At 41.5% G+C, this 15,954-nt stretch overlaps 2 protein-coding genes and 1 long non-coding RNA gene across 7 annotated transcripts; 2 read left to right on the top strand and 1 right to left on the bottom strand.

The window, feature by feature from the left end:
* Positions 1–2,498, bottom strand: LOC124217983 (uncharacterized). 5 transcript variants are annotated; one of them, XM_046624287.2, is made up of 4 exons: positions 2,088–2,498; positions 1,654–1,833; positions 963–1,242; positions 1–854 (listed from the first exon to the last, which is right to left on the bottom strand). In XM_046624287.2, the coding sequence occupies exons 2-4, from the start codon at positions 1,821–1,823 to the stop codon at positions 621–623; spliced, it is 684 nt and encodes a 227-aa protein (XP_046480243.1). In that variant the 5' UTR covers positions 1,824–1,833; positions 2,088–2,498; the 3' UTR covers positions 1–620. The 5 variants fall into 5 exon arrangements, with proteins under 5 accessions (XP_046480243.1, XP_046480236.1, XP_046480219.1 ...); XM_046624280.2 differs by having other exon boundaries at positions 1–860; positions 2,265–2,486; XM_046624263.2 differs by having other exon boundaries at positions 1–860; positions 2,088–2,485.
* Positions 2,499–6,274: 3,776 nt separating this feature from the next.
* LOC124217980 (uncharacterized) lies at positions 6,275–8,520 on the top strand. The gene is made up of 2 exons (XM_046624248.1): positions 6,275–6,411; positions 6,963–8,520. Exons 1-2 carry the CDS (start codon positions 6,345–6,347, stop codon positions 8,111–8,113), a joined length of 1,218 nt encoding a protein of 405 aa, XP_046480204.1. The 5' UTR covers positions 6,275–6,344; the 3' UTR covers positions 8,114–8,520.
* A 5,682-nt stretch (positions 8,521–14,202) lies between these two features.
* Positions 14,203–15,046, top strand: LOC124218002 (uncharacterized). The gene is made up of 3 exons (XR_006882958.2): positions 14,203–14,373; positions 14,639–14,707; positions 14,947–15,046. It is a non-coding gene; the product is annotated as an uncharacterized lncRNA (long non-coding RNA).
* Positions 15,047–15,954: the final 908 nt, after the last annotated feature.

Raw genomic sequence — 15,954 nt, 5'->3', positions numbered from 1 at the left:
TTGAGACAATTTGACACTAAAACTTACAATTAGTGATACTAAAGAGTGGTGCGTGAGTAGTTTTTTTTTTTTTTTACGCGGTTTTCTAAAAGAAAGCACCTAATTATTCCAGTGCTCCAGATATTTGATAACTGTACAGAAGCGCTGATTACGATTAAAAAAATTTACATGCACTATCAGGTATCGTAATCGTGGAAGAAAGTCTTCTGTTTAGGTATGGAACGATTCAAAGCTAGTCGTCAACTTGCCCTTACAGTCCTTCTAGCACGGATCATTTCATTATTGACTAGTTTCAAGCATGGACCACTATTTGTATAATCGCTTCGTGGTACGAACAAACTTGAAGGAAATAGTGTACAAAATTAAACTCACGTTTTTTTGGTCAAGTCATGTAACTAAAAACCGAAAGCAATTTCTGTTTGTTAAAATTTCTGTTCATATCCACATTATTAGCGGTCTTTCTACGCTCGTCCTTCCGAGCTAGGTCATGATTATTCGGAACGAAGCTAGCGATGCGAGAACAAGGATGGCACTCGATACTCTTAACAATCCCCAATTTGGGACATTCATTACTCAGGTATATCCTTTTTCTTCTTATCCGTGATTAAATCGTATATGTACTACGAGCTCTCGCGATCGATACAATCGATCGGCTTCACCTCGAGCCACCAGTTGTCGGGATAGTGATACTTCTGGAGTTCAATACCCTCGCGAGGTACCGGCAACACGTGACTGCCAAACTGCTTGATCGGTAAAGGCGAGATCGCCAGCTGTGGCGGGAAGCACTGCAAGCTCGGAGAGAGTTCGCAGTCAGGTGGAAGCACTCTTCGCGTCCATCCGACTCGTCTGACCATCTGCGCCTGCGGCAGAGCGCGAAAATTTAAATATAACAATGCCAGGCACAACGGTCGGACCGAAAGCGCGCGGTCGACGAGGGACGCTGAAAGAAGTTTGTTCCTCACCTTGACGTCCTCCTCGAAGACGATTATTTCCACCCGCGGAGCGTCTTCGCCGACTTCCTGTTCCTGGACTCGGTAAATACCGGCGGCGTGAAGATACGTAGCGGCGAGTCCAGCCTGTCTGAAGGCCTTCGAAATGAGCGCGTCGTCTCGTAGATTGTCAACGAGGCATAGCTCGATTTTACGGGCCCACGGTAGGGCCCGGCCTATCCTCGCCTGACCCCAGAGTCCACCGAAGCATAGAAAGTGAACTATGCCATGTTTCGCCAGCACCAAATGCGCCCTAATTCGAGGAACAAAATGCGATTTCTCGTCAAGGAGTTTCCGTAAATGGGCAACTGCGATGCTCTTGACACACACCAAGAGCGTACTTAAATGGTATAACAATGTAGTATTATTGTGTGTATATTACTCAGCTTTATTTTCATTAATCAGTTCGTTTTCTGTTCTATGCTCAGACGCAAGTGGTTACGTTAAATTGAATACTATCGTATTGTGAAATACGTTAATCGGGAACTCGAGCGAGCGATAACCGTCGGTCATTACTGTCCTGTACCCTCATCCTCTCGTTCTCTCGTTATCTCGAAGGAAAAGCCTTTTATCTCGTCGCGACAAGTACTTAAACGCAGAGTGTAATTATCCGGTAACTGGCTTTTCCTCCATAAGAAGCGAAGCGTAGTTTACTTTGGTATACCTGTAGGTAAGTTCGTGAAGTTTTTCAGTGAACTCCTCAGGAACGGCGCAAGGTTCCGGCGGCACAACTTGCCGGTCCAGGTTCAGCCAGAATAGGACGCCGAGCATTAGCAACGCGGCGAGAATCCGTAGAGGCGTTATGCGGAATCGTCGACGTGACCAAGGTCCCATATCAGCAACCCTGAAGGTGAAAAAATCAGACTTTACTTTTACAATCCCGCGTCACAAAAGTTTGTAATTCTTATATCATCTGTAAAAGAAAAAATTCATATCGTATAGGTGTACAGTCATGCGCAGGATGTGCCGCAGGCTCTTCTAGCGTTCGAAGATGCCTGCGTCACATCCTTATTCACACACCAGAACCTCTAACGAACGGTGAACTGACGGGAGGCAGTCTGACCACAAAATTATCGTACAATTTACGACATGTTATACCTACTAATAAACAGCGACAGACACGAGCATTATCCAGAGTAATTATTAGAAAGGCGATACTTCGGTGAGGAGGCGGCTACTTCCGGTGAATGAGCGTTTCATTTTAATACGCGTATTGTGAATCAGGAATCAATATTACGGACGAAAGTTGACCGTCATTTCACCACGGACTCTCACTTTTCGTTAACGGCGCACTGATTCGTCTTGCGGTAAATCGACCAAGAGCAGCATGCGTGACCCGCAAGTGCCTGGAACCTGGATCATAACTATGCTTGGCGGTCAAACACTTGCGTTATTTTCGTCGACCATGTTGAAGCCTTGAACTTATCAGCCGGGCAACGGGATGCAACCAGCCAGCGGTGAACCAGGGACTGTCCATCGTAGACATGTGCTGGATACTTACGCAGGCGCGTACGGGATCAACCCAGGAGCGTACCTAGGCGGTTTCAAGAGAGAGCAAAAAATAAAGGAGAACGAGAATCGAATTTAGTCATGCCAGCGTAACATCTTCTCGCAGATAACAAACGTCGTTCAGTTTGCGAAATTCATTGATACGACGCACCTGTCAGTTGTCGGCAATTGAGTAACTGATGAAAATTGACGTTATCGAGACCTTCCGCTTTTTCTATTCCGAAAAAAAAAGATTACAAAGTTCGTTCTGAAATTCTAAGCCGCTTAAAATATCGAATGTGCTTCTTATCGAGGAAGATTATCTTAGGCTGTAGATTAAGTAGGCACAGTTTGATTTCGATTCGATCATTATTGTTTTTTTATTTTTTTTTTCTGTTCTGGCACCATGTGTTATTTCGTTGGAATTGCGATTCATATGGATTTATATGATAGATGGCAGTGCGATGCATTCGTGGTATGCACTAGAAATCGTTGAAGATACCGATAAACGGCCTTGGTGTCACTTTGACAATTACACGGAATCTAGTGCGCTCGCTATTCTGTTTTCAGAATGTATAATAATCTACATACTCCTAGAGACTTTGCAATAGGTTTCCCCATGTATCGAATCTGTTCAGTCACTGACATTAATATCGCTGCAATTGACCATGGGAAATCAAACCGATCTTATGATCTTATTCAAACGTATGTTCAAGATTTCATTTAATTAGCAAGAAGGTGAACAGTTGATTCACAAGACTGGTTTATTATAAAATTGAAGATTCTCGAGTTTCATTGTTCAAAGGTTTTACTTCTTTTGCACTGAATCTACCACAGCTCTATCAGTTTGATGATATACTCTTGCAGTACAACGTATCTTTTTCCTAAGTTCAATAATCGGTATCACTTATAATGTGATCAATGCATAGCTGTCCATAAAAATTGTCAATTTTAATCCTTTCCGAGTGAATTAAACACGCAGGCATTAGAAACGTCGTTCACTTAACTCCTAATTATGGTATCGAGCCAAACGTGGATGTAGAGTCGCCGCTTCACAGGCAGTGCCGATACGAAACAGCCCGAAGTTACCCGCTGCATGACGAAACGTTCGAGTCTTAGCCAAGGAAGATAATAAAACCCCGGTATTCGGTACAATCGAAAATTTTCTGCGATAAGTTCAGCTACACGTCCCAGCTCATAGCATAACAACACGCGATACGAAATTTCCTGCATTACCGTCTCTACACTAGGTTTTTCAAGGATTCTTCTTCTTTCTAACAATAAGCTTCAATCCACGCATTCCTGATCTGATTGTTCCGGCGAACACGAGCATAAGCCCTCGATATTCACGCCCATATTGCAAATTTCCAGATTGTTGCCCAGCGATTGATCAGGTTGAGATTCTTTCAATACTATACGAGTTCCGCCTGTAACTGAAGTTTCAAACAAGTTCGTAAGACACTTTTTCGCAATCCGTGAATTTGGGGTGAAACATGCTTAACGCACACGATTAAATGTACATGTACCAAGTAGCTTACTGACGCCAGGAGCACCTCAAACATCGATTCATCGAAACGTATACCTTTAATCTACCATCTCCATCATCGAACTTTAATCAATCACGGTATGTGTGTTCGATTGGGTAGTATGACGATTATCATCATCGATTACAAAAAAAAAGTGTTGGTGATATGGCACGATCGTTCTATAGATCCATGTGTGTCTCATAAATAAGAAATCAGAATCTTATCTGTCTCATGCATGCTAAGATTAGGTATGCACGCGCGAAGACCTTCGAAGATGAAATCAGGTATATCGTTATTACAGGTATATGCACACATGTCATTCACGAGTTGAATGATGCAGAAATAATAATCAAATCCCTTGGTCTAACAAGAAAACCAAGTGTTGGTGACAATAAATGATAAATTTCAAGGCAGGTATGAAAGTCATACAGAGCAAATTATTTCAAATATGGTTGCAGCATTGATAAACTCCTTCCGTTGTGCATGGAACAAAGCCGTGAAGGTACTAGACTCTTTCTACTTATGAATAGCGAATGAAAGAAGTTGAAAAATTGAATTGAACACCAACCTACATTGCTCAAAGTATATAATGGCCAAATTTGATTGTCACGAAAGACAATCGACATCAATTCTCCGATCTCGAGTATGATTTACATAGCGTAATGAGTTGCTATACTGCACCGAATATTTCAGGATAACTTTCGCAATATTACAATCTTACGTATCTATGTGCAATATTGCAGTAAAATTGTAGCAATGCGTTAGATTATTCTCAACAAAGTACTGGAACCGTAACGGTAAAGCAAGTCGCGGTCATTTAATACTTTATGTCAAAAGTACGTAATCGTGATCACAAATTTCCTGCAAGTAAAAACCCGCGGACCATCTTCTTATTTCAACACTGGTAAATCCTTATTTCAGCACGGTAGATTAACCATCCACGAGTCAGATATTTCGCCATAGTCTGTTATTCAGTAGTATAAGTAACAGTTAGTAGTACGCGGAATTATCACATAAGAACAATTCCTTTATGGATAATTAACAGTGCAAGTGTCGCTTGTGATTAAGATTCTTGTGCAATGAGCACAAGAATGTCAAGTGAAAATAACTTTGCAGTTTTATCCAAGGTATCAAAACTGGTTACAGTCTGGTATTCGAGATATTAATCAGCGATACACATATACTTGTCATGATTCCACACGTACGCTACATTCCAGTTGAAGTATTTGTGATACTATAGACTTAACTTCTTGCGTGTGTAAGGCAGTACCGATTGAAACGTGACTGAAAAGTTCTAAATTCAGCTAATACGACCATTCATCGAACACACCCACCCAAAAGTACCCGTCAGTAATCGCTGGTTATCTTTCTCAGCCACGTGCGGTAGACCGTGGACCCTCTAGGTAATTGGTCGCTTGAATTATCCGATGTGTAAAAGACGTGTAAATATCAAAATGCGACGTATCATAACATGCCTAAGGCTCAAGATGGGATGTCAAGATCGTTGAGGAAATGGGACTGACTTGGTGGAACCAGATCATCTATTTGCTACTAGCCAATTTCACGAAAAAAAGGTTCCACATAGGTAGAACACAAGTTTTTGATGAATCACGATAGATATTCACGGAACTTACTGCTGCCTTTCTGTGATCCGCAACGTTATGACAATTTTTGAATAGCAAGCGGTCTCTTACATTTTGTTTCTATTTACGAAACGAATTAAATACCGTGAGTCTGTATTAAGATGCAAAATTATGTCAGCATTTCTCAGGCTTACGTAAATTTGTATAATTACTTGATAAAGAGTCCAACTCTATCACAATGGAATATTGAAAAGCTCAGAACAAATTGAGAATTATCCAAGAAGCTAGGATTAAAAAATAATTCTCAATATCAATTTCGGTTGCAATATACGGTTGGTCTAACCGCAATTTCGAACAGTAGCTCGATCAATATGAAAATTAATGACAGATTTGAATATATGTTATTGTTCGAAACCTGCTACCTTTGCTTTGCGATTGGTTTTTTTTATCATCAGATGTACGCGATTCATACATGTGATTCTCAGTATTTGTTTCAAAACGTTGACGTTATCTTCCAAATGTATAAAAACCGTACACTCACGTGCTAAGCATGTATCACGTGTTCATCGCATTTAGAATCAGATTCGGAAACACGCACGTTATTAATGATTTCGATAGATTAGCAACAGCGCTATTGCCACGTCACCTAATTTTGCCAACCTTCGGTAGCTATAAAATGAGGAAAACACCAAGAGCATGGCAGAAGAAGACCTTAGCTCCCAGTCCACTGTTTCGACCGCTTCTTCTCCACACTGGAAATGATCTGGCTCGCGACGCTCCTCGCAATTGCGATTGCATCGACAAACGCTTTGCCAACTCGAAGCGGTAAGTCATTTGCTTTTGTAATAACATTTTTCTGAATCATTTGATTCGCTGTTATTCGTGTTCAAAGAATTGTGTATTTTAGAGTTAGATAAGCGATGAGGTTTGCAAGGAAAAGTCATGAAGAAATTTGCGAGCACCGATAGAAATTTATCTACTTTTTCCCCAACTTATCCTAATCTATATTGTTACTTACAACGAGAGTAGAGAAATTCGGTGTCGCAAATCGGATTGTCCTTGTACGTGGTGAAAGGTGAAAGCTCCCCTATTTGACGTGGTTTTTGATTTTTAATACAATGGGCCTTGGTTGCTGAGATATCATGATTTGAAATTCCCGAGTATATCCTTTTTTCGAAATTTTCTCGCAAATCAAGCTTCCCTACTCTCCTCATGAGTGTATAAATATCTTCAGTTGAATGCACGATTAGAACATTCTTGTTGGTTTATCCTCAATTGGAGTATTTTGGAAAGTCCTGTTTTTAATGTTTTGAGATAAGTAAATTAAGATGAGCGCGCCTTAAAAAGCAAACTCATTCAACAATCGATGCTTGTAGGTGGATGCTCCGTGTCCCTGAACGGAGACCTGAACGACCCTCAACCACTGATCCTGGTGCCAAAAGGTCAAGAAGCCAGTTACGTATTGCCCGTAGACACCAGCGGGACGTTGGTCTTCGCAGAAAACGAGGAACTGCGTCTGGCATGCGTGGGAGAGAACAACTATCTAGTGGGTGTGGGCGATGAGGATATTCAGGACATCGAGGCGTACTGCGTCAGCGACAAAACATTCCTGGTAAACTCGGTCGAGTACGAATTCGGAGATTTGGTTTGCAGCTTCGTGCCGTCAAGTACCGTCAGGAGAACGGGGGAAGCCTGCCTGGACAAGTACAGCCAGGTCGAGATCGGATTCGATCTTGGAGACGAGTTCCTGAGAACGATTGAAATCTGCCGCGACGACGACATCTACTTCACCTATTGGACCAAGTTCAATCTGACCAAGGCGATCGGTGGCTACCAGCGCAGCTATCCGAGGCCCAGCTGGTCCCAGGGCGACTTCTGGGGTGACTACAACGTGAACACCCAGTTCACCAGGTCGGTCCAACGGGCAACGGTCTCCCTGATCGTGAACTCCACCGAACTCGGCGCCGCGTACATCAGCAGCTCCACGAACTACTACTTCGCTCGAGGTCACATCACCGCGAAGGCAGACTTCGTCTACGGCTCGGCCCATTGGTCTACTTTCTGGTACGTAAACTGCCACCCGCAATGGCAAACCTTCAACGGAGCGAACTGGATGTACTTGGAGTCGGACGTCAGGAGCTACGCGAGTAACTCTCAGGTGGACCTCGACGTCTACACGGGTGTCCACGGCATCACGACACTCCGTGACGTCAACGACGTAGAACAGCCTATATATTTCTATGCCTCTGGAGATGAACGAGCTCTACCTGTCCCTAAATTCTTCTGGAAAATCATTTACGATCCGCTCACGCAGAAGGGAACTGCATTCGTTGGTGTGAACAACCCGTACATCACCGAAGTGACATCGGACTACTACATCTGCGACGATATAAGCAGCAAGATCACGTGGCTGACTTGGACCGCGGATGATATTGAAAAGGGCATTTCTTACGCCTGCACCATTGACGATCTAAGGGAAGCTGTTCCAACCTTACCGGAACTCACCGTCGTCGACATACTGACGTAGAGTCTAATCAATTCAGTTTCACAATTTATCAGCCCAGAGTTAAACAATTAATTGATCTGCTGATTGTAATGCTGTTAAAATCTTCAGCGGTTATCAGACCAAGTCTGCTGTGATGAACAATTTCAAATGAAAAATAATCGTTCAATATGTGCTGACAGAGAAGTATAACTCCTTTGCAAATTGTAAATATATGTTTTATTTTTCTACTTCTGCCTGACCCTTCCGGAAACCTCAACACCGAAGTGTTTTTAATCTTATACGTATTTCAGTTATTGTAATCCAGATGACTTCGGTTATCTTTTGCTCCGGGACTTTATACGTCGTTACAAATTCCTTGGGGAGAACCCCATAAGATGTACTAAATACCGGAGCATACCTGAATTGTAAAATCAATTTTTTTTTAGGGACATTTATGCATTATGAAAGATAATATTCACCTACAAGCAATTCCTGTAAACTTCAAACCCCGTTCCTTTGCTAGAATAATTTAAATATGAGTCCTATAAGTAAAACAATTAGTGAAGGTGTTGATGAACGGAACAATTTCTGCACAAGGCTTATAGTTCGGACACTACTTACTGAATTAATCCTTCGTTCTGGTTTTGATACATTTTCTCACCAACGATCCAATTTTATTTCTTTCTATACATATAGTTATTCATGGACTGACGAATGTATCTTTTGAAAACATTAGAAAAATATTTGAAACAGAGAATCATCCTTCCTCGATGACGCACTCTGATTCGCGGTACTCTAGGCTACAGCCTAGATAGCCTACTGGATGAACCGGCGTTTTCGCGGTACCATAGCCACGGTCGATGTAGAAGAACTTGAGCCTTACCCACGGTAGAATAATGCTGCGTTCTTTACTACGGCGTTTGAGCTAATCTCGCGGCTTTCGTTACTGTGGGAACTTATGAATGTTACCTTCACAATTCACTTCAATGGAGTTGTGCGCAGTGTAATCTAATGGTTATAATGTTTTCTATTTTACCCTTTCAAAGATTATGGAATATGGCTCCCTCTTCGTACGTAGTGGTCACGAAATTTTTGAACCATTCCGCTGACTAGTTTCTTTGACATTTTTGTAATAAAAAAATCGAATTCGAAGATCTAATAGGGATTCTAATCAATTGAATTGAATTCGGTAACACAGCCTCTTTTGGATAGGTGCATACTTTCCGTGAAAACATTACCGAATAGTCGTTGATTTTTTTAATTATACCCTGCAGTATCAATTTTCAATGATGGTTGTTGGGAAACAGATTTATGTCACTTTCAGGCTCAAGACATATTAATATTGAGTTAAATTTAAGAGGAAAATGCCGTTATAAATAAAATCTGTTGTGTATTTTTGCCTTAAATATCAGTTTTCGTCATCTTCCAACGAAGTTTAGATGACCCAATTTTACAGATTCAATTGTAAAAGGATTCAATATTATTTCAGATCCATGGGAAGATATAAACTGCAAATATTGGATAGTCTGATCTATTGTGAATCGGACGTAGAAAGGCCCGATCGATGGAAATACATATCAAAAATTTCACATTTTTGGCTGAGAAAACACTCATAAAAGTTTCAGCAGAATCCGCGATCCAGACGTTGATATACTCTCCTCGTTGGAGTTGAGAGGAAATAGACAAAACTGTGACGATTCGCTTAAAATCTGATAACGGCTGTCAATAAGCCAAGAGTCGAAGCTGTGCGAACCATATGGCAACGAATGTCCTCAAAACCGTATATGCCATGTTTATTGGCGAGAAATCAAATATGAGTCGACGGTTGTAAAATCGGTCGGTGATGGAGATAATTATTTCTCACTCGTGCAATGCAATAAAAATTTGTTCAAAGAATTCCTGATTTTTATTATTAGTAATAATCAAATATTGTTTAGTGATTTTTTTCCAAAAAGCCAACATGGTAAGTATAACGAATGAGATTCTTCCAAGTGGGCATACAAAGAACCGGGCGCGCAACCTGCATTCAAAGCCGGCGGTTCGGCTGCAAATTCGTCAACACAACCCTTCGGTTTAAAAATAAGACGTACCTTAGACGGAGATGTTCGGAGGTAGGCATTGCTGGGTATTGGCATTTGTGCTCATTAGGGTAATTGAGAGGGCTCTGGCGGTAACTCATTCGGCGGGGGTGTCGCCGCGCTCAAGCCTCCGAGAAAAAGTAAATAGGCCGCGGAAGGGAAGTTGGCGCATTCGGCTCAAGACACGTCCAACTCGTCGGGGAGGGTGTTCGAGGCTTTGGTTTTCCAGGCCGAGAAATAGTGTGAGGAAGCTAAGTATAAGCGCGTTAAAAAGTCATATTCAATTCGGCTTTCGAGCTTATATATTTTCACGTGCTCGGCGCTTTGCAAGACTGTAAATACTTTGACGAGTCTTTATGGAATATCGTTGTATGTTCATACGTATCGTCGCGTACCGTGGTAAAGTTTTGCTGCAGAAAAATTTAACTACTCAGGAGTTAGGGAACCCGAGGAACGTAGTGGATGTGCAGAGCAGAGTGAGACCTTCGCGCCATAATTCAACCAGCGTTGACAAGAAAGTCGAGCGGTACTCCAGTTACAAACAGTTTTCGAAATTCCAGAATTATCTCCCCAAACTTCTTAGGGGCTGTTTCCAATTTCGACGCGTGAAGCTATCAACTTCAGGGACTACAAATAGAACTTTCAGAGTAGCGTCATTCCTGGCAACGATTTTCGATCTTTGCATCTTCCCGGTGGAGTTGAACAACGACAACACGGTCCCGATTGTAAAATGAAGAAACTTGCAGCGCCACGGAAATTGTTCTGCTTTGTACAGAGAGCGAGCGGAAAGAATTTCTCGATAATTGTTAACCCAATGCGCCTTGAGCACGCAGAATCGCACGATCTAGAGATTCTTGCAGGTTGATCAACATTTTCCTGGTAATCAGTGGTTTTCTCTACAGGTCAAGCGCGATGAATTATTTTTCCGCGGTAATGAACTGCAACAATTTCTCGTCTTCATCGCCTTTGAAAAGCCGACTCTGGCGATCGCTGCACGTTGCGCGGGATATAGAAAGCTTCGGTAATTGTCGCTAAATAATGCAGAACAACGACGGTAGGATCCTGCAGCGAAGAACGTGCAGGATATACGACCGCTTCGAACCCGGTCCAGATGACAGCGGTGAACGTAGCGCCCCGGGACACAAAGCCGTTTTGTTCTTAGAGCTGATTAGACAAAGCCGCCCAGCAACTCGGGCAACAAAAACCTACGCAATCGAGATATTCCTCGTCCTTGAATCCTGTCACGAAGGGTTTGTTGACATTAATCATAACTCCATTCCGAACTCCTTCCTTGCCCAGACGTATAAACCAAAGCGCCTGTTTTGGAACACTGTAATTATTCATCTATGAGGTTTCACATCTCAATAACGTAATGGAATGCGAACGGACTTCTATTGCGCAATTATCATATTCTCTATGCGGAGTCCAAGTGAATAAGTTGCATTCTGAGAAAAGTAGGATTCCCATTCGGTTCGGTTATTCACTTTAAGTGTGAGTACATGAGATTTCTCGTTCACTTTTCAATCGCACAGCCCGACTTAAAAGGTGCTAAAAATGCAGAGACGTCTTGTCGGCGAACAGAATCACAGAAGAGAATGTCTGCAGATAGATCGTCCAGATGATCAATGACATTGTTCTCGCAACTGAACACCCCGGTCATAAAACTGGATTCGTTCTAATTTGGGACAAATGAACGAATTCCGACGCCACAGCACGGAGCCGTTCCCGAAGGAGGCAGCGCTGCTCCACCTATGCAGCCTGTGGTCACGGAAGCTGTGCGGCCAAGACTTCCGTCATTTTATGACCTATAAACCTTCAAACTTTGCCTTTGAGGCATTGTGTCCCACAGCCACGGTACCAAGTCGTGCATTGTCACCGTAGCGTTTCAAACGTACGACTATAACTTCGGTCAAAAGTTTTTCATCCTTTCGATTGTGCCGAACGATTTTACAATCTGTAAATGGAGAGAGTGAAAAAAAGGTCGAAAATAACTATGAGAAGCTCGATGAAATTTGGCCGGAATGAAGATTTGACAATTTATGGCTCATTTCACCTACCGCGTGACTAGAATTCTTGTGAAAATCAGTGTTCGAGACCGTTTGACTTACGCTGTTTATAATGCGTTTGATGTTTAGTCTCGCTGATTTTCTCAGTCTAGAATGACTGATGATCGCAACGATTCCACTTCTTCGAAGTGAAAATATGTCCAAACAATTTCCTTATCACAAACAAAGACATGCTTTCTTTCGTGCCAGAATCCTGACTGAAGGCCTCGAATTTTTTATGAACAATAAATCGTTGTAAAGACAATTCGGTATCACGAGATCGTCAAGCGGGAAGATATTTTCTCGGTGCTTGTCTACAGTAGCGTGATATTCTATTGACGACATTCTGAACAGAGTATGTCCTATAGTGCTGAGTTTGACGGACTGAGCGTAGGTTGTATTTGTTACATCGATAGCCGATAACTATAGGAACTGAGATAATTCATTAGTGCACTCAAAATGGTCGCGTGCCTACGAAAAGTGAACGAAGCGTCATGTCTCAGGAGCAAGACCGGAAAGAATACTTGGATACACATTTAATTTTTGTTTTCTTACAATTTCATAAGACGTGGAACAAACTTCCAAACATCGAAAGGCAATAGATGACAATGTTTCGACGTTTAGCCCATCCTTAGTGATAATTTTTTCAACGCTACCTACTGTTGCAAGACGTAGTTACGATAGGCTCGTAGATAGGATTATGAAAATTACGATTGTTGCGATGTTCGGTAAAGATCACAGCGAACTTTCGAGGTTCTTCAATGAACGCTGCATTTGAACTGAATGATCTGAAATTTGCGATACAGAAATACCGACTTGTTGCCAAGAGATTTTGACGAAATCAGAAAGACGCTGGAATCCAATGCATGAAGCTCATTATCTTCGTATCTCCACTGTTCTTAATCCCACAAGGTTTTGAATGCAGTTTCTAACTTCCTTACAGGTCAATGATTCTAAAGAGAATCGTACAAATCGATTGAAAGACAGAGAATTTTTTACCCAAACCAAAATGTAAGGGTAACCCCTTTGGATTTTTGATGAAAATTTTGACATGTTAGAAAAGTACTGGGAATAATTCTATGATGAACTACATCGATGTAATTTTTCGAGAGGAATCGATTGCGCACTTATGGATGAAATTTATTTAATGCTGTAAGACATAAAATACAAATGGATGTAATTATTTTGACAGAAACGTTGATTAACTCCAAACAAGATTTCTGGAAGTACAAAGATGTCATAGCTTTTTGGGCAAACAGTAGATGTCTCTATATATCTATCACCAATAACAGGATTGGACATAAGAACACATATAATCCAGATCAAGACGCACACAGCACCAGAAGAAGATGGAATAACGGCAACTTTACTGAAATCCACAATCGAATACATCGTGATACCACTAGAATGCATATTCAATCAAAGCATACAAAATGGAATCTTCCCGGAACACTTCAAAGAAAGTATTGTAACACCAGCGTACAAAGCTGGAGGAAAAACAAGCATAAAAAACTATAGACCCATCTCACTTATTAGCAGCATAAGTAAAATCTTAGAAAAATGCATAAATGCATAACCGCTAGAGTCTGGAATCGGCAGAAATGATAAAGTGTGCGTATTTCTTGTCTGAAATGAAAAACTAAAATCATTGTACATCATATCATACATCATACATCATACATTATACATCATACATCATAGTTCGAAACTAAAGTTTGGGTATCCGGATGTCGGTGGTTCAGAAAGTGACGTCACGCAAATTTTTTTTCCTTTTGACGTCATCGATCTATAGTAACCAGCTAGCCGAATCCCTCAGTCTGGATACAACCGCGCAGTAGAGCAGATGGATGAGATTCGCGCTCCGCAGATTTCGAATACCGGGTTCTCTACCTTCTGGATCCTGCGCTCCGGAGCCACTTTTTAGTGCAACTCGAGTTCTAGGACACGCGCTCCGTGGTTCCTGCACTCCAGATCCGCTACATGGTGAAACTCGACTTCGTGGACAAGCGCTCCGTAGTTTCTGCGCTCAAGGTCTTAACTACCTGGTGGAACATGACTTCCAGGACAACCGCTCCATGGTTCCTGCGCTCCAGGTCCGCTACCTGGTGAATTTCGACTCTCGGAGGACAAGGAAGACGAGGAGAACAAGGTGGACGAGGAGAACGAGGATTTCTGCACAGTGAGTATAAAATTTTTATAATATTTAATGGCAATTGTATTTATATTTTACTCGAAATATTTTAAACTTGTCATGTTTACAATAGATTATTTGAATTTGTTTGTCGCAAAAGCCCAAATTCATTAGCAATAAATGCGCTAATAAAATTTCTATAATTTTTTATAATTTTCTCATAATCTTCTTGGTAAAATGGGTCAATAAAAAAATTATATTAATACTTACACAATATTTTTGATGTTGTTCTACTACTGAAAATATTTATTAGTATTCGAGGTATAACCCTGGGTGATTCCGGGTGATCGAGGTGGACGAGGACGACAAGGATTTCTGCACAGTGAGTCTAACATTTTTATAATGTCTAAAGGCGATCGTAATTATATTTGATATAACATTTTTTAAACTTGTCATGTTTACAATAAATTATTTCAATTCATTTTTCGCGCAAGCACATATTCAGCAGCATCAAATACGCTAATAAAATTCATTCCATATTGATTAATTAATTAATTATATTAATACCTACATAATATTTTAGATGTGTTCTTATACGGAAAATATTTATTCCTATTCCAGATATAACCCGAGGTGGTTAGCAATGGTCGTTGGAGATGGTTGGCGGTGGTTGGAGGTGGTCGAGCTGGACGAGGAGGAGGACGAGGAGGACGAGGATTTGTGCTTGGTGAGTTTACCATTTCGATAATATTTGATGCAGTAGAAGTAGGATCAGGAGTAGATGTAGAAATGGGAGTGAAAGTAGGAGTAGTAGTAGGAATAGGACTCGGAGTAGGAATAAGAGTAGAAGTAGGAGTAGTAGGAGTAAAAGTAGTAGTAGTAGTAGTCGGAGTAGGAATAGGAGTAGTCGTAGTAGTAGGAGTGGGAGGAGGAGTCGTAGTAGTAAGATGGGGTAGGGGTAGGGGTAGGGTAGGGTAGGGTAGGGTAGGGTAGGGTAGAGGTGTAACTTTTGATGCGTTGAACGCAGCGTATTGAGACTGCGCCCAATCGAGTTCTCTCGCAAAATTACGTCCGAATAGTGCATGAAAGAATTTATTCCAGCACTTTTCAAAATTGCGAAAATTTTCGCCAAAAATGCAAATGGGTTGTTACGCCCCGACGTACCGCCTTGACGTACCTTTTCCGAAATTCCATTTCATTTCATTTCTTTGATTTCTTCAGGGCACAGATATTATTCCATCAAAATCTCATATTCTAATAACGGCGAGTTCCACCCGTCCTGGCAAAAGTCACGGAGAGACCTGGTTATAACTGGTACCAAGAACTGAGGTAGAAGACTGCTGAACTAGTAACAGCGGAGCTCAGCCTAATAATACCTCGCTTTTTAAGGCAAAATTATCTTTGATATTTAACATAAACTATTCATCCATTGTGAACTAAATTAAAATAGATTACTTATTAAGATGTATGGATGATTGTGTGAACGTTGTATGCAAATATCTCTTGTTCATACTTTTAATATGTCACCGACGAGATTGAGAATCGTCGGAACACCGTCGAAGAGCGTGAAGTAACGCTGACCACGTGGATTCGGGCACCGGGAGGTCGCCCTCGCACCTCATTGGCTAA

Source organism: Neodiprion pinetum, chromosome 1, assembly GCF_021155775.2.
Source record: "Neodiprion pinetum isolate iyNeoPine1 chromosome 1, iyNeoPine1.2, whole genome shotgun sequence".
In the NCBI taxonomy this organism is placed as follows: domain Eukaryota; kingdom Metazoa; phylum Arthropoda; class Insecta; order Hymenoptera; family Diprionidae; genus Neodiprion; species Neodiprion pinetum.
Note: the sequence above shows the minus strand (reverse complement) of the source record. Positions and strands in the feature narration are given on the sequence as shown.